The 24,807-nt window shown below is 42.2% G+C and overlaps 1 protein-coding gene across 1 annotated transcript in view; it reads left to right on the top strand.

The window, feature by feature from the left end:
* Positions 1-21,201, top strand: part of katnbl1 (katanin p80 subunit B-like 1) — a 33,114-nt gene extending 11,913 nt beyond the window's left edge. The window contains exons 3-10 of the mRNA XM_041215294.1: positions 5,477-5,520; positions 11,493-11,769; positions 14,883-14,998; positions 15,930-15,980; positions 16,061-16,150; positions 17,550-17,651; positions 18,398-18,491; positions 20,566-21,201. Of these exons, the coding sequence (XP_041071228.1) occupies positions 5,477-5,520; positions 11,493-11,769; positions 14,883-14,998; positions 15,930-15,980; positions 16,061-16,150; positions 17,550-17,651; positions 18,398-18,491; positions 20,566-20,598 (807 nt within the window). The 3' untranslated portion in view covers positions 20,599-21,201. The remainder of the gene's footprint in view (positions 1-5,476; positions 5,521-11,492; positions 11,770-14,882; positions 14,999-15,929; positions 15,981-16,060; positions 16,151-17,549; positions 17,652-18,397; positions 18,492-20,565) is intronic.
* The last annotated feature ends 3,606 nt before the right edge of the window (positions 21,202-24,807 follow it).

Raw genomic sequence — 24,807 nt, 5'->3', positions numbered from 1 at the left:
AGTTAGAAGTCAGTGCGCCAGACAACAACAGCACCATCCTTGTCAGCAGGTTTGATGACAATGTAGGGGTTGGACCTGAGAGAATGGAGTGCAGTAAGTTCAGAGAGAGAGAGATTAGAATGGGTGAGAGGAGCAGAGAAATTGAGACGACTAATGTCACGCTGACAGTCCTCAATGAAAAGATCAAGAGAAGGTAATAATCCAGAGGGAGGGGTCCAGGTGGAGGGAGAATATTGGAGATGGGTAAAAGGATCCGTTGAACGGGGAGAGGACTCCTGCCCAAAGAAGTGAGCACGGAGACGAAGACGGCGGAAGAAGAGTTCAGCATCATGCCGAGTCCGATATTCATTGAGATGAGGGCGTAAGGGTGTGAAACTAAGTCCTTTGCTGAGCACTGAACGTTCAGCATCAGAGACGGGAAGGTCAGGGGGTATAGTGAATACACGGCCGGGTCTGGGATTGGAAGATGGAGTGGGGACGGAGGGACAGGCAGGGGTGGAGTGTCCTAGATGGGTGTTGGTGTCGATGAATTGTTGGAGCTTGTGTTCCTTAGCACTTGAGAGAAAGAGAAAAAGTTTCTTGTTGAGGCGTCGGATGAAACGAAGAATAAAATTAAACTGGGGGCATGCGCAGCTTTGACAAAGGGTGCAGCCGTGCTGCTGGAGGGAGAGGTCAGGAGTGTTCATATGGCAGCGCATGGCACTGAGTGTGGATCTCATAATGTGACGCATGGGCCCCAGCTATGCCTGTCTCTTTATGGGGTATGTGGAACATTCCTTGTTCCAGTCCTACTCCGGCCCCCTCCCACAACTCTTTCTCCGGTACGTCGATGATTACTTTGGTGCTGCTTCGTGCTCTCGTCGGGACTTGGAAAAATTTATTAATTTTGCTTCCAATCTCCACCCCTCCATCATTTTCACATGGTCCATCTCTGACACTTCCCTTCCCTTCCTTGACCTCTCTGTCTCAATTTCTGGGGATAGACTGTCCACCAATATCCATTACAAGCCTACCGACTCCCACAGCTACCTCGACTACAGCTCCTCACACCCCACTTCCTGTAAGGACTCCATCCCATTCTCTCAGTTCCTTCACCTCCATCGCATCTGTTCTGATGCTGCTACCTTCAAAAACAGTTTCTCTGACGTGTCCTCCTTCCTTAACCGAGATTTTCCACCCACGGTCGTTGACAGGGCCCTCAACCGTGTCCAGCCTATCTCCCGTGCGTCCGCCCTCACGCCTTCTCCTCCCTCCCAGAAACATGATCGGGTCCCCCTTGTCCTCACGTATCACCCCACCAGCCTCCGCATTCAAAGGATCATCCTCCGTCATTTCCGCCAACTCCAGCATGATGCCACCGCCAAACACATCTTCCCTTCACCCCCCCTCCGCTATTGGCATTCCGTAGGGATCGCTCCCTCCGGGACACCCTGGTCCACTCCTCCATCACCCCCTACTCCTCAACCCCTACCTATGGCACCTCCCCATGCCCACGCAAAAGATGCAACACCTGCCCCTTCACTTCCTCTCTCTTCACTGTCCAAGGGCCCAAACACTCCTTTCAAGTGAAGCAGCATTTCACATGCATTTCCCCCAACTTAGTCTACTGTATTTGTTGCTCTCAATGTGGTCTCCTCTACATTGGAGAGACCAAATGTAAACTGGGCAACCGCTTTGCAGAACACCTGCGGTCTGTCCGCAAGAAAGACCCAAACCTCCCCGTCGCTTGCCATTTTAACACTCCACCCTGCTCTCTTGCCCACATGTCTGTCCTTGGCTTGCTGCAATGTTCCAGTGAAGCCCAATGCAAACTGGAGGAACAGCACACCTCATCTTCCGACTAGGCACTTTACAGCCTTCCGGACTGAATATTGAATTCAACAACTTTAGATCTTGAACTCCCTCCTCCATCCCCACCCCCTTTCCATTTCTTCCCCCTTCCTTTTGTTTTTTCCAATAATTTATATAGATTTTTCTTTTCCCACCTATTTCCATTATTTTTAAATCTTGTCTGCTGGGCTAGTCTTTCCACCCCACCCCCACTAGTGCTGTACCTAGAGTGCCCTTCCATCCATTCTTAATTAGCACATTTGTTTAGATAATATCACCACCTTCCACACTTCTTTGTTCCATTGTCTGTGACATCTTTTGATCATCTGCTCCTATCACTGCTTGCTTGTCCCTACAACCACACCACCCCCACCCCACTTCTCTTCCCCACCCCCACCACCACCACCTTAAACCAGCTTATATTCATCCCTCTTCTAACATTCAATCAGTTCTGTCGAAGGGTCATGAGGACTCGAAACGTCAACTCTTTTCTTCTCCGCAATGCTGCCAGACCTGCTGAGTTTTTCCAGGTAATTCTGTTTTTGTTTTGGATTTCCAGCATCTGCAGTTTTTTATTTTTATCTCTGAGCTTTGGGACACTCTACAAACTAGCTAATCTGGTTTCATATCTAAAGTGCTTGGCCCAATAACAAATAAACCTTTGTCTAAATGGTTAAAGCCTATGGCTCTTTCAAATCTTTCTGAAATCACTGTTTTATGGCATTGCACTTAAAAAGAATTTAGGAATGAGTCACATTTGAAAAGTTCAAAAGTCAAAGAACATGATAGTTATTTGAATTGAGCAAAACACTTGATGTTTTTAGCTTGAAGTGATTGCTAGAAATATTAACCTAGTCATAACAATGATTTTTTTTTGTTAAAAGCAAAAAACTGCAGATGCTGGAAATCCAAAATAAAAATACCTGGAAAACTCAGCAGGTCTGGCAGCATCTGCAGAGAGGAACACAGTTAATGTTTCGAGTTAGTGTGATGCTTCAACAGAACTAAGTAAAAATAGAAACGAGGTGGAATATAAGCTGGTTTAAGGGCGGTGGGACAGGTAGAGCTGGGTAGAGGGCCAGTGATAGGTGGAGACAGCCAAGAGATGTCATAGACAAAAGGACAAAGAGGTGATGAAGATTATCTGAGGAATGTGCTAATTAAGGATAGAAAGCAGGACAAGCAAGGTACAGATAGCCCTAGTGGAGGTGGGGTGGGGTGAAGGGAAGGGATCGAAATAGGCTAAAAGGTAGAGATAAAACAATGGATGGAAATACATTTAAAAATAATGGAAATAGGTGGGAAAAGAAAAATCTATATAAATTATTGGGGAAAAGGGGGGGATCGGAAAGGGGGTGGAGATGGAGGAGAGAGTTCATGATCTAAAATTGTTGAACTCAATATTCACTCCGGAAGTCTGTAAAGTGCCTAGTCGGAAGATGAGGTGCTGTTCCTCCAGTTTGCACTGAGCTTCACTGGAACAATGCAGCAGGCCAAGGACGGACATGTGGGCATGAGAGCAGGGTGGAGTGTTGAAATGGCAAGCGACAGGGAGGTCTGGGTCATGCTTGCGGACAGACCGAAGGTGTTCTGCAAAGCAGTCACCCAGTCTGCGTTTGGTCTCTCCAATGTAGAGGAAACCACATTGGGAGCAACGAATTCCCTAATTGAGAGAAGTGCAAGTGAAATGCTGCTTCACTTGAAAGGAGTGTTTGGACCCTTGGACGGTGAGGAGAGGGGAAGTAAAAGGGCAGGTGTTGCACCTTCTACAGTTGCATGGGAAGGTGCCGTGGGAGGGGGTTGAGGTGTAGGGGGTGATGGAGGACTGGACCAGTGTGTCACGGAGGGAACAATCCCTGTGGAATGCCGCGGGGGGGTGGGGGGGCGGTGGTGAAGGGAAGATGTGTTTGGTGGTGGCATCATGCTAGAGTTGGTGGAAATGGCGGAGGATGATCCTTTGAATGCGGAGGCTGGTGGGGTGATAAGTGAGGGCATGACTTGTATCATGGTTCTGGGAGGGAGAGGAAGGTGTGAGGGTGGATGCGCGGGAGATGGGAGATGGTTGAGGGTCCTGTCAACCACCATGGGTGGAAAACCTCGGTTAAGGAAGAAGGAAGACATGTCAGAGGAACTGTTTTTGAAAGTGTATTTTTTTTGTGTCTATCACTGTATTTAGATAAAGCATATTTTTACTGTTTATGATGCTCAGTAGCAAAGGAAACAATAGAAATAAAAACAGAAAATGCTGGAAATACTTAAGTCTACAGCAGCTGTGATGAGAAAGTTAATGTTTCAGATCAATGACCTTTCATCATGACCATTAGAATGCTTTTTGTTGTCAAAATTGGCATTTTAGCGTATTATGGAATCCTTTATATCTAATTCTGGCAATACTCTATGCTAAACCACTAAAGTACTTTTGAAGTGATGAGTATTAGTTTGATTTAGAATCATTGAAAGGTTACAGCACGGAAGAGGCCATTTGGCCCATTGTGTATATGCTAGCTCTCTAAGAGCTGAGCAGCTATCTCAGTTCCCTGCCTTTTCCCTGTAGCACCCCCCTTAATTTTTCTTTCTCTTCAGCTCATTATCTCAGTCCCTTTCGAAAACCAGGGTTGAACCTGCCCCCACCATGCACCCAGTTGCAGACTGGTTCATTCTTATGTGCAGTATTTTATAAGGATATATTTGTCTAAAACTAATGCATTGAATTATGAGGTCAAGCTACTTAAATTTAGTTTGCTGAGTTTGCGCTGGCAACATAATCTAGCCAATCTCTCCTATTGATATCTTCAGATTAAATAGCAACACTTGTGTTGGGTAGGTTAAAGACCTATATACGTTGAAGTAAAGCATTGACAGATGTGTAGCACATTTGCCTATATGTAAATCATCTATACAACTATTTTAAATGTGTTAGCTGCAAATCTCAAGAGTTCCATTCTTAATTCATAAAAATGCATACTTAGCACCCAACTGTGCCATTGTTTTATGGATATTCTAGCTGGAGAATCCAGTAGTTAATTAAGCATAAAGATAAAGTTTGTTTTAAACTTTTTTTTAAAAAAGGGAATTAAACCCTTTTAAGTTTGAAAAAAAAACTTTTCTAATTTAGTTCAGATAGATTAGTATCTGTCTGAGGCTATTTGCTGCATTGTTACATTCGTTAATTGTAAAATTTCAGACTAGGACCTGTTCTTGGAAGATGCTGTTTTAAAGTATTGCAACCTTTTTTCAATGATCAATGTAATTGATCAAGGATTCTCCCATTTTGGAAAAAATATTTTCCTTTCTACAGTTTTGAGAATTGAGAGCATTCTCAGTCTGCATTTTTGCCGTAGGCATTAATGCCCACTCTGTTAGGTAGGGTCAGAAATTGAATGCTAAAAGTAACAGCATCAAATGTATATTTCTTAATTAAATTCTTACGCTGTCAGTCAGATATGTCCATGATAATGACAACTGCAGGCTTCAGGCTAACTGTAGTCTATGGGAAGTGGCCAGATCCAGGTCTTTGTACATTAGAGAAATACGGCAGGCTTACATAATATTTTTTCCCAACAAGAAGCCCTTTCATGCCAGCCAAAGATTTATCTAAACTATTGCTCATAATGTAGAAATTTATAATGACTGTGTTTTATACCAGGTTCGAATCTCGGAATGTAAAGAGGTGAATCCTGAAATTAAAAGGTGAGATCAGTCCCTGATTTAACTTATATAAAAACAAAAAAACTGCGGATGCTGGAAATCCAAAACAAAAACAGAATTACCTGGAAAAACTCAGCAGGTCTGGCAGCATCGGCGAAGAAGAAAAGAGTTGACGTTTCGAGTCCTCATGACCCTTCGACAGAACTTGAGTTCGAGTGCAAGAAAGAGTTGAAATATAAGCTGGTTTACAGTGTGTGTGTGGGGGGGCGGAGAGATAGAGAGAGGTGGAGGGGGGGGGTGTGGTTGTAGGGACAAACAAGCAGTGATAGAAGCAGATCATCAAAAGATGTCAACGACAATAGTACAATAGAACACCTAGGTGTTAAAGTTAAAGTTGGTGATATTATCTAAACGAATGTGCTAATTAAGAATGGATGGTAGGGCACTCAAGGTATAGCTCTAGTGGGGTTTTTTTTAATTTTTTTTTAAATAATGGAAATAGGTGGGAAAAGGAAAATCTTTATAATTTATTGGAAAAAAAGGGAAGGGGGAAACAGAAAGGGGGTGGGGATGGGGGAGGGAGCTCACGACCTAAAGTTGTTGAATTCAATATTCAGTCCGGAAGGCTGTAAAGTGCCTAGTCGGAAGATGAGGTGTTGTTCCTCCAGTTTGCGTTGGGCTTCACTGGAACAATGCAGCAAGCCAAGGACAGACATGTGGGCAAGAGAGCAGGGTGGAGTGTTAAAATGGCAAGCGACAGGGAGGTTTGGGTCATTCTTGCAGACAGACCGCAGGTGTTCTGCAAAGCGGTCGCCCAGTTTACGTTTGGTCTCTCCAATGTAGAGGAGACCACATTGGGAGCAACGAATGCAGTAGACTAAGTTGGGGGAAATGCAAGTGAAATGCTGCTTCACTTGAAAGGAGTGTTTGGGTCCTTGGACGGTGAGGAGAGAGGAAGTGAAGGGGCAGGTGTTGCATCTTTTGCGTGGGCATGGGGTGGTGCCATAGGAGGGGGTTGAGGAGTAGAGGGTGATGGAGGAGTGGACCAGGGTGTCCCGGAGGGAGCGATCCCTACGGAATGCCGATAAGGGGGGTGAAGGGAAGATGTGTTTGGTGGTGGCATCATGCTGGAGTTGGCGGAAATGACGGAGGATGATCCTTTGAATGCGGAGGCTGGTGGGGTGATAAGTGAGGACAAGGGGGACCCTATCATGTTTCTGGGAGGGAGGAGAAGGCGTGAGGGCGGATGCGCGGGAGATGGGCCGGACACGGTTGAGGGCCCTGTCAACGACCGTGGGTGGAAAACCTCGGTTAAGGAAGAAGGAGGACATGTCAGAGGAACTGTTTTTGAAGGTAGCATCATCGGAACAGATGCGACGGAGGCGAAAGAACTGAGAGAATGGGATAGAGTCCTTACAGGAAGCGGGGTGTGAGATAGCTGTGGGAGTTGGTGGGTTTGTAATGGATATTGGTGGACAGTCTATCACCAGAGATTGAGACAGAGAGGTCAAGGAAGGGAAGGGAAGTGTCAGAGATGGACCACGTGAAAATGTTGGAGGGGTGGAGATTGGAAGCAAAATTAATAAATTTTTCCAAGTCCCAATGAGAACATGAAGCAGCACCGAAGTAATCATCGATGTACCGGAGAAAGAGTTGTGGAAGGGGGCCGGAGTAGGACTGCAACAAGGAATGTTCCACATACCCCATAAAGAGACAGGCATAGCTGGGGCCCATGCGGTTACCCATAGCCACACCTTTTATTTGGAGGAAGTGAGAGGAGTTGAAGGAGAAATTGTTCAGCGTGAGAACAAGTTCAGCCAGACGGAGGAGAGTAGTGGTGGATGGGGATTGTTTGGGCCTCTGTTCGAGGAAGAAGCTAAGGGCCCTCAGACCATCCTGGTGGGGGATGGAGGTGTAGAGGGATTGGATGTCCATGGTGAAGAGGAAGCGGTTGGGGCCAGGGAACTGGAAATTGTTGATGTGACGTAAGGTGTCAGAGGAATCACGGATGTAGGTGGGAAGGGACTGGACAAGGGGAGAGAGAAGGGAGTCAAGATAACGAGAAATAGTTCTGTGGGGCAGGAGCAAGCTGAGATGATCGGTCTACCGGGGCAGTTCTGTTTGTGGATTTTGGGTAGGAGATAGAAGCGGGCCATCCGAGGTTGGGCGACTATCAGGTTGGAAGCTGTGGGAGGAAGATCCCCAGAGGAGATGAGGTCAGTGACAGTCCTGGAAACAATGGCTTGATGTTCAGTGGTGGGGTCGTGGTCCAGGGAGAGGTAGGAGGAAGTGTCTGCGAGTTGACGCTCAGTGGTTTTCCACCCACGGTCGTTGACAGGGCCCTCAACCGTGTCCGGCCCATCTCCCGCGCATCCGCCCTCACGCCTTCTTCTCCCTCCCAGAAACATGATAGGGTCCCCCTTGTCCTCACTTATCACCCCACCAGCCTCCGCATTCAAAGGATCCTCCTCCGCCATTTCCGCCAACTCCAGCATGATGCCACCACCAAACACATCTTCCCTTCACCCCCCTTATCGGCATTCCGTAGGGATCGCTCCCTCCGGGACACCCTGGTCCACTCCTCCATCACCCCCTACTCCTCAACCCCCTCCTATGGCACCACCCCATGCCCACGCAAAAGATGCAACACCTGCCCCTTCACTTCCTCTCTCCTCACCGTCCAAGGACCCAAACACTCCTTTCAAGTGAAGCAGCATTTCACTTGCATTTCCCCCAACTTAGTCTACTGCATTCGTTGCTCCCAATGTGGTCTCCTCTACATTGGAGAGACCAAACGTAAACTGGGCGACCGCTTTGCAGAACACCTGCGGTCTGTCTGCAAGAATGACCCAAACCTCCCTGTCGCTTGCCATTTTAACACTCCACCCTGCTCTCTTGCCCACATGTCTGTCCTTGGCTTGCTGCATTGTTCCAGTGAAGCCCAACGCAAACTGGAGGAACAACACCTCATCTTCCGACTAGGCACTTTACAGCCTTCCGGACTGAATATTGAATTCAACAACTTTAGGTCGTGAGCTCCCTCCCCCATCCCCACCCCCTTTCTGTTTCCCCCTTCCTTTTTTTTCCAATAAATTATAAAGATTTTCCTTTTCCCACCTATTTCCATTATTTAAAAAAAAATTTAAAAAAACCCCCACTAGAGCTATACCTTGAGTGCCCTACCATCCATTCTTAATTAGCACATTCATTTAGATAATATCACCAACTTTAACTTTAACACCTATGTGTTCTATTGTACTATTGTCGTTGACATCTTTTGATGATCTGCTTCTATCACTGCTTGTTTGTCCCTACAACCACACCCCCCCCCCTCCACCTCTCTCTCTCTCTATCTCTCCGCCCCCCACACACACACCTTAAACCAGCTTATATTTCAACTCTTTCTTGGACTCGAACTCAAGTTCTGTCGAAGGGTCATGAGGACTCGAAAAGTCAACTCTTTTCTTCTCCGCCGATGCTGCCAGACCTGCTGAGTTTTTCCCTGATTTAACTTGTTTGCATGGTAACACTTGTCTAGACTGTTATCTCCTATTGTCTCCTATTGCACTATCCATAATTTCACTTTAAAGGATAACTTTTAACAAATTGTCCTTGCTATCTAGGAGTTGGTTTTTGAATATGTTGTAAATTGAATAGGAAGAGGGTCCGCTGCACCTGATGTAGCGCAAGGCCCAATCTGTTTTCCTAGTTGCAATATTTTTTAATAGCACAGTGAACTGCCAGAGCTGAACAAGTGTGGACAGGTAGCTTGCTGATGTGGAGGGTGGGAGTGAGAAAACTACTGGTTTCTCTGCAGAGGGAAATTGGAATTACTAGCATTCCATACATTCCTGACATGGGGATGCAATGGAGGAATTGGCAGCAGGCAGAAAGTTTTTCTGGGGCTTAGAGGAGAAATCATGCTCCCTCCTGACCTCAAAAATAATTGTTGAAAAAGCTATATTTTTCTTTAGTGGAGTGGCAAAGCACCCACAAACTCCCTGCAGCCCCTTAAGGGCACCTTCATCACATGAATCAAATGCTATATGTGTTTCACTTAGTGGAAAACCAGCATTGCATTGAACCTTGGATCTAAATGGATCTCAGTAAAGTATTTTGGTCAGGGTTCTAAGGTTCCCAACTCCTTTGGCAGCACTTGCGATTTTAAGTTGAAGCCAGAAGCACACGGTGAGACACTCCCTAAAGCAAAGTTTGAAAGTTTTCATTTTCAAACCACTACTCCCATACAACTCCGAAAAACTAATTCACTCCCGAAAGCAAGTAGGTAGATACCGTAGAGCAAAATACTCAGCAATTCAGGCAGCATCGTGAAGAGAAATAGAGTTGATGTTGCGTGTCAATGACTTTTCATCAGAACAGTTGTTGTAGGCCGTGTCCTCGTCTCTCATCATGGTTAGCAGGACTGCCGTATGTTCTCTGGAATAAACTAGTTTTAAGACCTGCTTCTACCTCGGAGCAGTGACCATTTTCTCAGCTGTGAATTTGGTCATGCATTTGTGCAAGCGCAGACAGTGGTACAAGAACACTTTGATGACCTGTAAGACGTGTTGAAAAGTTGGGGTGGATACTGAAGTGACAGCCACTCTATTTTTTAAAATTCCCTGGAAAGAGGAATATACTTAACAAGTAATTGCTGGCCTTCCTTTAAAGTCATGATGTATACTGTATATACTCATGTAAGCATCAATCTTGTATAAAAGTCAATCCCGTGCCTTTTGGCTGGAAATAACAACTTTTCATATACCTCGTGTAAAGTCGATCCTGCTTTTTCAGGGATTAAAGCCCAAAAATTTCAGAACCAAAGTATAATCTCTTCAATCACATCCCACACCTCAACACATTATTCACAAAGAAAAATTACACTTGCCATATTTCCCCCAGTTCCTCGTTGTCAATTGAGGCAGCAAGAGATCAATTTTGAATTTTGTGAGGAGAAACTGACAGATGGGAGAGGAGTAATAAACTGAACCCATGAAAACAGAATGCAGGGACCACCCTCCAGAGTGAGCTTGCCATTTTCCGATGGTGCAGCCCTTGTCCTGGCCCCAGCAATGCCCACCCAACCCCAACAGCATTGAAACCATAGGCCCAGTTGACAGCTTCCTCTCCTGGGGGGCCGGGGAGGTGCCTTAATAAAAACAGGGGTGGTGGGGGTTGAGAGAAAATGGGAGAGATGATAAATGGATAGTGTGGAGCCGCATTCTCTATTCATTTGAGTGCCATGTTAGGTGTGCAGGTGGGTATGTTTTAGTTGAAAGTAAACCCTTCCAAAATGTTACTCGTTTAAAAGCTGACCCCTAACTTTTTGCCTAAACAATTGGTCTTAATAAGAGTATATATGGTTGATAGCTGCAGTGCATTAGTTTCTGATGTTGTCACAGACACACAAAATACTATAACATCTCTTACTAAACCCAATCGCACTGATGCCTTTGCCCTCCTCCACTTCATTAACCCCTAAAATAAAAATTATCAATTGCTTTCATGCAACTCCTGGCCTCGAGATTATGCTGGAGGGGGTAACAAATACGATTTGCTAAACAGTCGAATAACCAGTTCGTAATACTGAAGTTGGCCTTACTAAGGTTGTAGAGCAGAACTAAGCTAAATGAGCTCAGTCATTAATATTGCATGTTTCATTACAATTCAGATCTATAATTTAATGGAGGAAGTCATTGCTTTGAATTGTCATATATTCCCAAACATTACAAAAGAGAATTTTTTATATACCTAAGATGCGTTTCTCATGTCCAGTGTTGTACTTCCAGCACCACCACCCCTCCTCCAGATGAGATCCCCAAGTTCTGCATTAATTTCATGAGATGGGGCAGTGTTTCTTTTGTTATAATTAATAAAGGGCCACCATGGGGAACAGCTTTGTAAAATTTTTATTTTGTTGTTTGGTGTAAGTGCTCGTCTGTAGTTTGGAGAGGAGTATAATGTGATTTTGCTGGCTGCAAGTGTTTGTACGACTGTTGGATTTGTCTCTACAGATCATCTACTGGACAAACGGAGAAAACATTGCACAGAACATCCAAAGCGACGTGCTATAAAAAGAAGAGTAGACATCGAGTCCAAAGTAACGTGAGCAACGGAAAGCAGCATCCAAGCTTGCTGGACTGTGAAATGGCAAATAAAGAAAACGAAGTAGTCTGTTCAGGAACTGTACCTAAATTAAGCAATGACAATCGCAGCTCACTGTTGAACTCTAGTGATTCTCCTGCTTCACAGACTGGTGCTTCTGTAACATATGCAGATTATTTTGCACAGGTGGGATGTCAAAAATTCTCCAATGTTGCTACAACATATTTCTGAGTTTTTAGATGATGCCCATTGAAAATGTGGTCTGACTGTGAGGGAACCCCTTTTATCCTCCAACCTTCAAGTATTTATCCAGTTCTCTTTTGAAAATTATTATTGAATCTACTTCCACCATCTTTTCAGACAACGCATTCGAGCGCCTAATCATATTATCCTCATCTAACTCTGGTTATTTTGCCAATGACCTTAAATCTCTGTTTTCTGCTTACAAGCTCTTCTGCTAAAGGAATCTTAATTACTCTATAAAACCCTTCATGATTTTGAACATCCTTATTAAACCTCCCTTTAAGCATCTCTTCTCAAAGGAGAACAGCCTGAAGTTCTCCAGTCTCTCATTTGCTTGATCCGAGAGGTCGATTTCAAGATAAAAGCAAAATACCATGGATGCTGGAAATCTAAAATAAAAACAGGAAATGCTGGAAAAACTCAGCAAGTCTGGCAGCATCTGTGGAGAGAGAAACAGTTAACGCTTGGAGTCTGTATGACTCCTCGTCAGAGCTGCATATGGACTCAAGACATTAACTCTGTTTCTCTGTCTCCACAGATGCTGCCAGACCTGCTGAGTTTTTCCAGCATTTTTTATTTTGGGTGGATTTCAAGAACTGTCTTGGAGGTGGAGTAAGGGGTAAGGTTTAGAGAGGAAATTTCAGAATTTGGGCCCTCAGCAAATGGCTGCCAACGATGAGGCATTAGTAATTTAGGTTGTGTGAAAGACTGGAACTGGAGAAGTGCAGAAATCTGGGAGGGTTATAAGGCTAGAGGAGGTTAGAGCTGAGGTGGGGTGGTGGCAGGGTGAGCCCATAAGTCTTTTGAACACAGGATGAGAAGTTTAAATTTGAGACATTGCTTGTAGATCAGCGAGTATGGATGAACAGAAATAAAAACAAAAAAACTGCGGATGCTGGAAATCCAAAACAAAAACAGAATTACCTGGAAAAACTCAGCAGGTCTGGCAGCATCGGCGGAGAAGAAAAGAGTTGACGTTTCGAGTCCTCATGACCCTTCGACAGAACTGTCGAAGGGTCATGAGGACTCGAAACGTCAACTCTTTTCTTCTCCGCCGATGCTGCCAGACCTGCTGAGTTTTTCCAGGTAATTCTGTTTTTGTTATGGATGAACAGAATTTGGTTTGAGTTCATATACGGGCCGCAAACTGTTGGATGACCTAAAGTTTATAGAATGCCAGAGACTGGCCAAATTAACAAGAGTTGCAGCAGCAATGGGTTGATATGTAGCAAAGAAAGGAAATAATGTGCATTTTGAAGTAGATGGTCTTATTGAGGGAGATGAAACGTGATCGGTAGCTCAGCTCAGTCAAATAAGATGCAGAGGTTGCAATCAGTCTAGATCAACCTCAGTTAGTGGCTAGGGAAGAAGAATGCACTAAATGGCTGGGGACAATGTAGCGAGGACGGAAGACAATGACCTGGATCTTTCTAGTAATTAGCACTCCAGGTATCAGTACTAAGGGAGTTCTGCACTCGGCTGGCTGTCTTTCGGATGAGACATGAAACTGAGACGCCCCGATCTGCCGCCTCAGGTGAATGTAACGGGTCCCACGGATATTATTTCAAAGAAGAGCAGGGACTTGGCCTTTAACCTTTGATCAACAACAAAAAAAAAACACATGACCTGGTAATTTATCACACTGTTGTTTCTTGGTGCTTGTTGTGTACAAATTACCTGCAGTATTTTCTACATTGCAGCAGTGACTACTTCAAAAAGTGTTTCACTGGCTGTAAAGCACTTTGGGCAAGGCATGAAAGGCACCATGTAAATGCAAGATCATTATTGAAAATTTCTGTTGATCCAGTACTAGAAATCAGACCAGCAGTTGGTGTAGCAAATCAAGGTGGTGAAATGACTGGGAAAGATGGTACATGGTGAGGAAGAACCATGTTGTAAACACATTGTAAACACAATCTAGCGTATCACTGCAACCTGTTTTGATCTACGCATGCATCTGAACAGGAATCTCTGACAGTGACCAACCCTCCCCACCCCCAAACTTAATGTTTCTCCAACCGAGAAAGCCAACGATAATACCTCTGATGATGTCGCTGTTGAGATCAACTAACTGTGCGTGAACCTGTGTACTTTGTGGTTTCTGAGTTTGTCCCACATCATGTGGTGTGTTTACCAACAGAGTCATTAGGAGCATCAAATTCAGGTCTTATAATTCTGTTTAAATTTTAAACCTTTTTCTGTACAGGGTTGCTGTTCCCTATTCTGCTTTAAGGAAAGTGGTGAATAGCCCTTTGCTCTTCTGTTAATCTGTGAATTTCCTTTTGATTGCAGTGTGTTTTTCAGGGTCTTTATATGTTCATGTCAATGTCAACTTAATGTCACTTGGCTGTGCTAGTCTCAAAGGTGACAGGAGCACCTTAAAATGAATGAAGTGCCACTGCTTCTGTAAGGACAGCAACTCAGCCAAAGAGATGTATTTTATGGACAGTTCGAGGCAGAGGCCAGTTTCTTTTTTGGCTGAGTTGCTTTTTTTCCTTTGTTGTCATTGCACATGACAACACCTAAAAGGTCATATAATTGATTTTAAAAATGGCTGTTTCTGTTCCAGTGTTGTGAAGTCTATCCTTGATGGATTCTATCCAAGGATAATATTGCGGAATCATGCTTCTTAGCATCCCTGCATTATACTTAGGCAGCTGTTCCCAGGAATACTTAACCACCAGTTAATCTGTATTAAATGAGTCATGGAGGAAGGAGGAAGTTGCAAAGCTTCAGAACAATGAAGATTTAAATAGAACACTAACACTGGTAGCATTAATGGCAAGTGCTTAAAGTATCATTTGCGTGTCCACCTTAGCTAATTTAGCAGAGGTATTAACCCATTTATTGCAAGGTCTCCACTAATATGGTGATCATAGAAACACTTTAAGTGTTTGCCTGCTAATTTTAACATGTATTTCTAGTCTTCAAAGAAATGGAAAGATGACCATTATTGAGGAGAGAACCAGAGCTGTGGAAGTCATCACAGTAGTTAGTAATATATAAGTGACTGCATTTTCTACCTAACTCTCTGTTTGATTCTATTAATACCACAGATTTCCAAGGATCATGCGACTATGACACAAGTGCTATTTGGTAGAAATCTAAGACTCAATGTTGCCCTGACATTCTGGCAAAAAAGTGCAAGCGAGCTGGTAGCTTACCTGGTCAGGTAACAGTCATGCTTTATTGATCTTTAGCTTAATACTAAATCTGTTTCCTGTAAGGCAGTGTTACAAATTCCATAATCAGAGATCATTGCTATTTTAGAATACAATATGTCAGGGATGACCAAACCAGAGCTTACGAGCTTCGTGCGGCTCTTTTCCACATAAAGTGCGGCTCAGTGACTGGGGGTGGAACAGGCTCATGATGTGCGGTCGTACTGGAGAGGACTATGTTGTTGAAGGGATGGATGGACAATTGGTGAAGCGGCCTTGCGCTCCAATGTAAATATTGCAGACCACGAGCTGTTTCTGACTGCACCTGGGGTCCTTTCCTGTGTGTTATTCGTTCATTTGTTAATTAACCATTAGGCAAATGTGTGCAAAACCTTTGTTGCAACCCAAACACAATGTGTTTCTTGCTGAAGACATTGGGCGTTCAGGCAGCAGAAACAGGGCACCAAGTCTCCTCAACCATGTGCAGGTTTGCAGGTGGTGGGCTGGTGAAGAAGGAAGTTGTTGTGCTGGAGGTTGATGTTGAAATTAAAGCTGAGCTGGGGAAGGAATGCTGGACTGCAAGAAGACAAGCTACAGGGGCTAGGAGATAAATAAGTTTGTAAATGCTCTTGCATGCATGTACTTTTTATACTATTTGCACTTACACTTTTGCTAAATAGATTTCCTCAAGTGTGTGCAATAGTAATAAAAATGTGTCTGTAGAGATCGTCTGTGTCTCGTGCCTCACGAATGTCTGATGATTATCACATGGTGCTCTAAGGTTCAGAAAGTTTGGCCACTCCAATATATGATTAAAGTGAGCACCATCTGTACTGGAAAGATGAAAATCTTCTATTTTGTTTCTTGCCATGAACAATTGCTTTCAGCAACTTGCCTTAATTCTTGTTTCATATTTAACATTGAATCTTTTACCACCTATAGGATACAGGACATTGCTGTTATTGCAGATTGCCTACCAGTGCTGACAAAGAGGTAATATTGAAAAAAAAATTAATTTGGAATGTTGGTAGTTTTGTCAAATAGTTTTTGATGATGTTTGTTTTTGCTTGTAGTCTGGAGGAAGAAAAACAAAGCATCTCCATAGGTTGTTGTGTTGACCTCTTACCATTAGTGCAGGAGTTATTGAGAAGCAGGTTTGAAGAGTAAGTATAATTGAAATTACAGAAATTTGCTTTGTGTGTTAGGAATCTAATATACCAGACCACCGGGAGTGGTTGAAGTAACAAGTATTATACTTGTGCATTTAAGGGGAAGCTAGGCAAGCATATGAAGAAGGGATTGGAGGCTTATGATAGATTCAGATGAGGAAAGGTGAGAGAAGGCTCGAGTAGAGCATAAACACTGGCCTTGACTAGGTGGGCCAAATGGCCTGTTTCTGTGCCATATATCCAATGTAATCCAATGGATACTTTGAGGAAATTGTTTTCCACTATATATAGCTTTGCGATCATTTGAGAAAGTTAACTCGTCCTGCTCTACATGCAACAGGGCAAGAAGTTTGGTCATTTTAGGTTGCCTTTTGAGTATTGTATGACGATGTGTTCCATCTTGGGATGGGCAGTGGGAAAACCAGCTTAAATCAGGAGCAGAATTTAAAGTAAAAGTCTGTAGTCCAGACTGAATAAAAGTTTTAATTAATCATAGATTCCAAATCACAACTGTAATGGTTTTTGGAAAGATAAAAGATCTGTTTCCTTCAATTTTGTTGACTCCTCCATCATCTCCCTTTTAGATGTAAATTGATTTTTTTTGTTGTTGAAGAAACACTGGATCTCTTGCAGTTTTATTCATGGACTGTGTATGAAGCTGGGGTGATTTGCACAGTAGTGGCATGATGTCTGTATTAAGCTGGGGTGTGCACCAGTTTGGATGTTGGCCACAGTCTCAGCTGAAACTGAGTTTAGACTGATGTCTGAAGGATGGGAGAGATGGATTTGACGATGGGTAGAGATTTCATAATATAAAAGCAAAATACTACAGATGCTGGAGGCCTAAAATAAAAACAGTGCTGGAAAAACTCAGCAGGTCTGGCAGCACCTGTGGAGAACGAAACAGAGTTAATGTTTTGAGTCCGATATGACTCTTCAGAACTGTAGAGATTCCATGTTGTTGAGACTGGGTTTCAAGTTTTGTAGGGCTGAATTTGAGGGTGGTGGTTTAGGTCAGTTGTATTCAGATCATTTGTCCTTTTTTTAAAAAAAATCTAAATCTCATGGTCCTTCCCAAAAGGCATGTAGTTTGCAACTCTTAAGTTTGTGCCAGGTACATTCTCGTTGGGAAAAGTGAGTAAGATAATGTCCAAAAAATTTATATAAGTTTTTTTTTTGGTAGCTGCCCCATGTAAACTCAGTGAAACATATTTAACCCAGTTTGTCTGACCTATCATGCCAATTGAAGAGCTCAGACTCAATACTGCATCTTGTTGCCATCACAGCGCAAATTTTATTTATAGATTTACATTTGTTTGTGGCCTGTTGAGATATGTGACATAGTAAAACACGTATATAACATCTTCACTTAATATGTATATGTATATTGCAGATATTTGATTGTTGGTTTAAACTGGCTCCGAGCTGTCCTTAAGCAATGGTGGCCGGAGCTATCCGCAAATACAAAAAATGATGAAACTCATGTAGAAGATCGGTAAGTGAAACACATTTCATTTCTTAATGAATGCAGAAACTAATATTTGAAATATCCCCAAAACGGTTGAATTGGATTTTATTGATAGTTTACTATCTTGGGTTGACTAAAAAAAATACTAGCTCATAAGGTTCTTAATAGGAACAGGAGTGGGTCATTTGTGCCCCATCCCAATGCCACCATCTGAGTCTGCTCTACCATCAGTAAGGTTGTGGCCTTAACTTTGCTTGCATAACTTTTGACTCCCTTGTAGATGAAAAAAGATCGAAAAGCTTTCAAACTCAGCCTGGAATGCATTCAGTGACCCACCCTCCACTGCTCTCTCATTTTTTCCTTATTCTCATCAAATTCCTGAGCAGACATGTAGAAAACTGTTGTGAACCTTTTAGCTAGTTGTCACCTGGGCTTTGTAGTGAGTTTGTTACAGAACAAGGATGTAAGTTATTGTATTGATCACTGATAATTTGCTGTTTTTCTTTGCTGTAGTCAGAAGCAAGATATGTGCACTCAGTCGGTTTCTGTCTGGGTTAAATTGTGTGGCAAAAGTACAGTAGTTAACCCCCCCTCCCCAAATTACGATGCTAGTGCTCCTTAAAGTGAAAGATGGATCAAGTTATCCATTTGAGGAGTAGGGAATCATGTTGTATTTCATATATTTTTAGAAGTGCAATATTTCTGAAACTTAAGCACTGATGAAATAACTTTCCAGACAGCTTGACATATTAGTATTGAAATATTTGTTCTAGAAACATTGAGGCTTTGAAAAATCAGTTACGACAACTACGGGATCAAGGCTTTCATTTATCTTCAGTTCCAGGGTATACTGGAAAAGTAGCTAAGGTAGGAACTGTTTAACTGTTTCTTTTCTTTGATCACTCAATGCCACCACCGGCTACCCCTAAAACCATGGTCCAAATTTTGTAGTCAGTGATGAAGGCAGGGCTGTCACTGTTAGTCATGCTGTTGGCCATCACACCCCTGCTGAACTTTTGAGCAGTATCTTGCAGTTTTGGAGGTCATTTTCTGCACATCACCCTCTCAGATCTGTGTCTAGCAGGGAAAGAAACAACAAAGCTCTCTAACCTTGAAGAATCCTCGGAGACATGCAGGGTCCAAGAATTTTAAATGAAATTTAAGTTGTGTACAGAAAGTGAAAGGGAGATTGGGGAAGAAAGATGGAATTTAGACAGTGACGAGAGAGACACAAAAATAGAGAAGATTTTTTTTTAATCTCCACTACTAAATTCTGAACGAATGAGTCTGTCTACTTATAAAAAATTTTTTTTAGAATGCTAGAGTGGCTGTTTTCCACTGATGACTCCATTAAAAATTCACTCAGTCCTGAATGCACCAGCCCCAAGTTTTTCTGGCATTTTTATTTGATGCATTCACAACATCACACCTTGATTTAATTTCAGTGCTGAGGACTTGTACTCAGCCTGTGGAGGAGCACAACATTTGGGTTTTCATGTTTAATTGCGTGTGTGTGGACACCAGAAGTTGCTGTCTAATTTACTTTATAATAACAGTGAGTGCTGATAGCCTCACCATTACTTCTGTTGCAAAATCTTGACTTATGTTCTCCTGCTCCAGTAGAACTTAGTTTTGGTGGTAGAGTTAACAAGGTAGTTAACCAAACAATTGCTATTATGGTTAATCTGCTTTCCATTGGGCACATGTTAGTGTTTTAAATTCCTTTCGACTCATCTGATTGCTGAATATAAAAGAACTACAATTGTAGTGTACTTCTAGTGTTTTTAAATGTTTTATATTATGTTCAAATGTTAACTTTCTGAAAATTATGTTAATGTTTCCAATCCGTAAAGACATAAGGGAGAAAGTGATGTTTTTCTTTCTCTATATGTCCACAGCACCCCCTTCCCAAACAAAATATCAGGCACATGACTGATGAGATATAGAATAGAAATAAATCATTTGGCTTTGACTATGCTAATCTTCCTAGAATAATACAAAACTATTCCCATTTCCTCACTGTTCCCCTTCCTGTGTATCTTCATTAGCTTCAAATTATGGCCTATTCTCCTGTCTATAAAATTGTTCTGTAAGAACTTTACTTACTTGCCTTTGCAATTTCAAGCAACAAGGAATTGTGCTTTTATATTTTATTTCCCCCAAAATATTATCCCACACTTTATGTACGTTAACTGTATGTCTGCTACAACTGCTACATCTTGGGTCCATTCCAGTAACCTATCCATTTGATCATTAATGCTGCATCCTGGCAATTGGTATAAGAGTACGTAAGAGCCCCCTGTTTCATTGTCTTGTCTTCCTTTCCCATAGAAAGTAAAAAAGCATTTAACCTCTCCTCAATGCAGGGCACTAGAAATGTTAGTGTGTTTTGTTGGTTTCACTGTCTCATAACTTCTGACATTTCAATTGAGTTGACATATTTATTGCCATCGAATGTGAAGATTGGAGTAAGAATGTATCATCAAGCTTTTTACCCCAAATTTCTTAAGGCCACCATGACAAAAGAAATGGTTTTACCATTTTTCATCAAAATAATTTTTATTCAATGATTTGAATCTTAATTTTCAATTGCTCTATCAGCTAGTCAATTGCATTATTTGATAGAGGCAATAATGAATGATGATGAAGCGATAGCTTTTTTCAGACAGTATTATAAATAGACAAAATATCAATTATTTGGAGATGTTTTTCACGATTTCACCACATTTTATTTCCTATAAATGACATTTGCCACTTGCTAATATAATAGATGAGATTGAACATTGCATTGAATCTTTGTATTTTGGTGAAGTGCAGCGACATTCTAATCATTTAGTTTTGGATACAAGTGCCAGATTTGGTAAATATTTCAGCAGCTTGCCTTGGTTCGTACAAGGAATGTCTTAACATGTTGAAAATGTCTTTATTTTTGTTTCTGCAGAGTGTAGGGACTTACCTGGAGCAGCTGTACTAAGTATACGCAGTATCCAGGGGACTTCATTTTTCAAGTAGTATCAGCAGTTGCAAGCTGCTTTATGACACCATATAAACCTCTTGTTTGTTGAAATGTTTGGGAGACCAGCACTGCAGAGAGTGGTCAACTGTAGGCTCAGCACTAGATTGGTTGCGAAGAATGTTCAAAAACCACTATTGAACCCTATGAAGCTACTTCACATTGAAGTGGTTTATTTGCCGAAAGGCATATACTCGACTCCGTGAGCTGTGACACTGTTTTGCGTTCCAGATTCATGTAGCCTAACTTGGACAGGAGAAGGTCTGTTTTTCATTATTGTCACACCAGTGCCAATCAGCTGCCACTGAAATGCTGCTTCAGTGCATTTGGACACTATGAATGTATTTTCTGTATATTTGATTCAAGGTTGTGAAATTTGCATATGACTGCAGCAGTAAGTTATGATTTCAATAAAGAAAGCATCATAGTTGAGCATGCAGCTGTACACTAATGTCAGTAAGGTGACCTTAACAAAATGTGCATAGCACTGTATTCTTTTAATTGAAACATTAAAGTAGACATTTCCTGTGAGTTTGCACTTAAATAAAACATGCTATGTCTTAATGTAGTGCTCATTGATGACTTGTGCATCACTTTCTTTTATATGGGATTACTCAGTAAGTCGTAAGAATTTCTGCTTTGTACTTTTCATTTTGCCTTTGCTTTCCCATTAAGAAAAAACTCATTGCAGTGGCTAAATATGAATAAATATATACAATACTGTTACATAATTAGGGAGTGATGAGCACAGTAATGATAATGGCACCACAATGTTTGGATTTTGAGATAAATGACAGTCTATGTCCAGATTGAACCCATGAAAGATGGTAGGACAGGCAATAAATAAAAATAATTGTTTTGAGTTAAATAGCTTATGGGTATTTTCATATCTGAAGATTTATTGGGTGATCCCAGATTTAGGAATTGTCAGTAACTGTCCAGGAGCCCCACCCAGTTTATGATTAGCAATTCAAAATCTGGGATTAAACGTACATTGAGGTTGTAATAACTAGCTAGAAAATCTCAATGGTGTAATGCCCAGAGCTATTGTGGGAAACATACCTGAATTCATTTTTACGTGACAAGGCTTTAATAATGAGATGCTGAGTTTGACATGTTCTGATTATCCAATTAATCTATTGCAAAAGCAAAATACTGCGGATGCTGAAAATCTGAAATTAAAACAGAAAATGCTGGAAATATCCAACAGGCTTGACAGCATCTGTGGTGAGAGAGGAAAACGATTACTATTTGAGTTCAGTGACCTTTCAGAACTGAGTTCTGATTTAGATTAGCTTGAAACTCAAATGTATAAATAGGATTCACATCAGAATTACTTTTGCAGTGCAATCTTTTTTTCTAACGTAATAGATAAGACCAGTATCACTTACTTAAATGCAAAATTGCATTCTGCAACACTTCTTTCTGTCTATGCCCAAAGCCCTTAACAATCATCCATTATGTCTCTGATTCACTGGGATACATCAGTCATTCATCCCAGAATAAAGCCATACTACCACTCACGTGTGCTCTCTCTCTCTCTCCTCAGTAATTTCACAATCAAAGATGTGATTTGAATTTACCCCCATCCCACAGCTTTCCCTACTGCTGCCAAGGCTGATTTCATAGCCCTCCAAGGCAGGTATAATTATTCTCAGCTCAAGCTGAGAAGTGATGCACACCTAATTGGAATGAAGTAAAGGTATCACCTACCTGTTTTTCTTCTCCTCCCACCCCCAGAGAGTTTTGGGATATTAAGGGTAGATAAACTGCAGTCCACTGCAACATTCTCTTTCCCATTACACCCTAATCTCTGCTTTTAGAATGGAGGCTTTGCTCTTTTGATTCTTTTGTACAGATTCACATGTGGCAGCTATTTTATTTTGGATTTCTGTCATCCACAGTATTTTGCTTTTGTCTTGGGCTTTTCCCTCGCTTTGGTGCTCTCAACACCAGCTACATCCATCGGGACTCAGGCCAGCTCGGTCCAGTTGTGGTGCAACCAAGCTTCTCTCCGTGTTGGGAGTTTAACCCATAGTATGTTTTGTGCCCATCCAATCCTCATTGCTTCTTCCAAATAGTTTAAGATGCAGTGCATCTACAGCCGCATGTGAATTCTAAAGGAATTGTGCAATGCAAAAAGTCAACCATGCACAGCAAACAAGTTAAAGGGAACATTGCTTGCTACCACGAGTAGTTGAGGTCAAGGTGGCTAGCATAGATGCATTTAAACACCTGCACGAAAGAAATAGGTTATTTGACAGGGTGAGATGGAAGAATGGGAGGAGACACAGCATAAATGCTGGAAATGACCAGTTGAGCCAAATGGTCTATGTCTATGTTGTACCTTGTGCAAAATTAGGACTGTACAATTTTCCCCTGTACATTCCCAGTTTGATACTATTCTAATCCACTGCACCAACAGGTTCTAGTACACCTGTTTGCATTTAACTTGCACAATTTAGTTGTTACAGTGACGGGTAAACTTTAGCACAGGCACACACCTATTGTTTTCCTGAAAAGCAGAGCAGAATTAAGTAGCTTAGCAGTTTGAAAAGCCTTTTTTAGCTCGAGGCATATTGTGAAGAACTGGAACTTGTTAGTCAGTGGTTACATGTGTGACTTATTAGGGACTGAATGCAAAATCTGCACTATTGCATGAGTTATATTCACAGCCCAGTTTTTCAGTATTAAATGTGATATGAGGGGTGGACTCTCTTTAGAATATGAGAAATAGGAACAGGAGTAGACCATTTGGCCCCCTGAGCCTGCTCCTCCATTCAATAAGGTCATGGCTGATCATCTTGTGTTTCGATTTCCACATTCCCATCTCCCCGATAACCTTTGATTTCCTTGCCTAACAAAAATCTATCTACCTCTGCCTTAAAAAATATTCAATGACCCCCTTCTCCACTGCCTTCTGACATAGAGTGTTCCAAAATCTCTCAACCCTTGGGGGGAAAAAATTTCTCCACATCTCTGCCCTAAGAGGGCGACCCCTAATTTTAAAACAGTGCAGCCCTAGCTCGGACTCACCCACAAGAGGAAATATCTTTTGACGTCCACCTTGTCAAGGCCGTCATACCTGCTGAGTTTTCCAGCATTTTGTTTTTACTTTAGATTTCCAGCAGCCGCAGTATTTTGCTTTTATCTATGTTCATAGTTTGGACAATGACACCTTCACTATGTGAAACTGAACCAACGAGGGCAAGACAGATGTACTGATATATGCAGAAAATTTGCTTTTGATATGCATAGAGAGCCACCCAGTTCATCAACATGAAATGTGGTCCTGTGTGATTGGCTGAAAACAACTTGTATATAGAATAGAGGATAGGACAGTATTCTATAGCAGAGTATTCAAATAAAAGTGGTCCCACGTTCCTCTGTTGGGGGGGTGTGGGGGGGGTGGGGGTGGGGGGCGGCAGGAGGGTGGAGACAAACCCCTAACAATCTGCAGAATTAAGTGTGGAGAATATTGCGGCATCTTCAGAAAATATTTTGAGTGCGATTGGTTGAAACTGGATATTCACGTGCATTTTTTAAAGATCCTGGATAGTCTAACTTGGTTATTCTGAATGTTTTCCTAAATTGTTGATGAGCAACCACATTGCAAAGAGCCCATGGTTTTACTGGAAGTGATGTGTAAGTTCAGGCGCACCCAAAAAATAAATACTGAACAGCTTAATTAAATTATCGAAACATAGCAGAACCAGCCCCTATACCAAAACTGACACCATAAAAGTTGACATTGTGCTCACATTTCACACGTGGAAATAAATGCAATAATGTCCCAATAGAAGTACACTTTTTATTTGTTCATGGGATGTGGGCATCGCTGGCTAGGTCAGCATTTATTGCCCATCCCTAATTGTCCTTGAGAACTGAGTGACTTGCTAGTCCATTTCAGAAGGCATTTAAAAGTCAACCACATTGCTGTGGGTCTAGTCACATATAGGCCAGACCAGGTAAGGACAGCAGATTTCCTTCCCTAAAGTGAACCAGATGGGTTTTTATGGCAATCAGCAATGGTTTCATGGTCATCATCAGACTTCGAATTGTAGATTTTTTATTGAAGTCAAATTTCACCATCTGCCGTGGTGGGATTTGAACCCTGGTCCCCATGGCATTACTCTGGGCCTCTGGATTACCAGTCCAGTGACACTGCCA

This window comes from Carcharodon carcharias, chromosome 20 (assembly GCF_017639515.1).
Source record: "Carcharodon carcharias isolate sCarCar2 chromosome 20, sCarCar2.pri, whole genome shotgun sequence".
Classification (NCBI taxonomy): domain Eukaryota; kingdom Metazoa; phylum Chordata; class Chondrichthyes; order Lamniformes; family Lamnidae; genus Carcharodon; species Carcharodon carcharias.
This window is presented reverse-complemented; position numbering and strand designations above follow the sequence as displayed.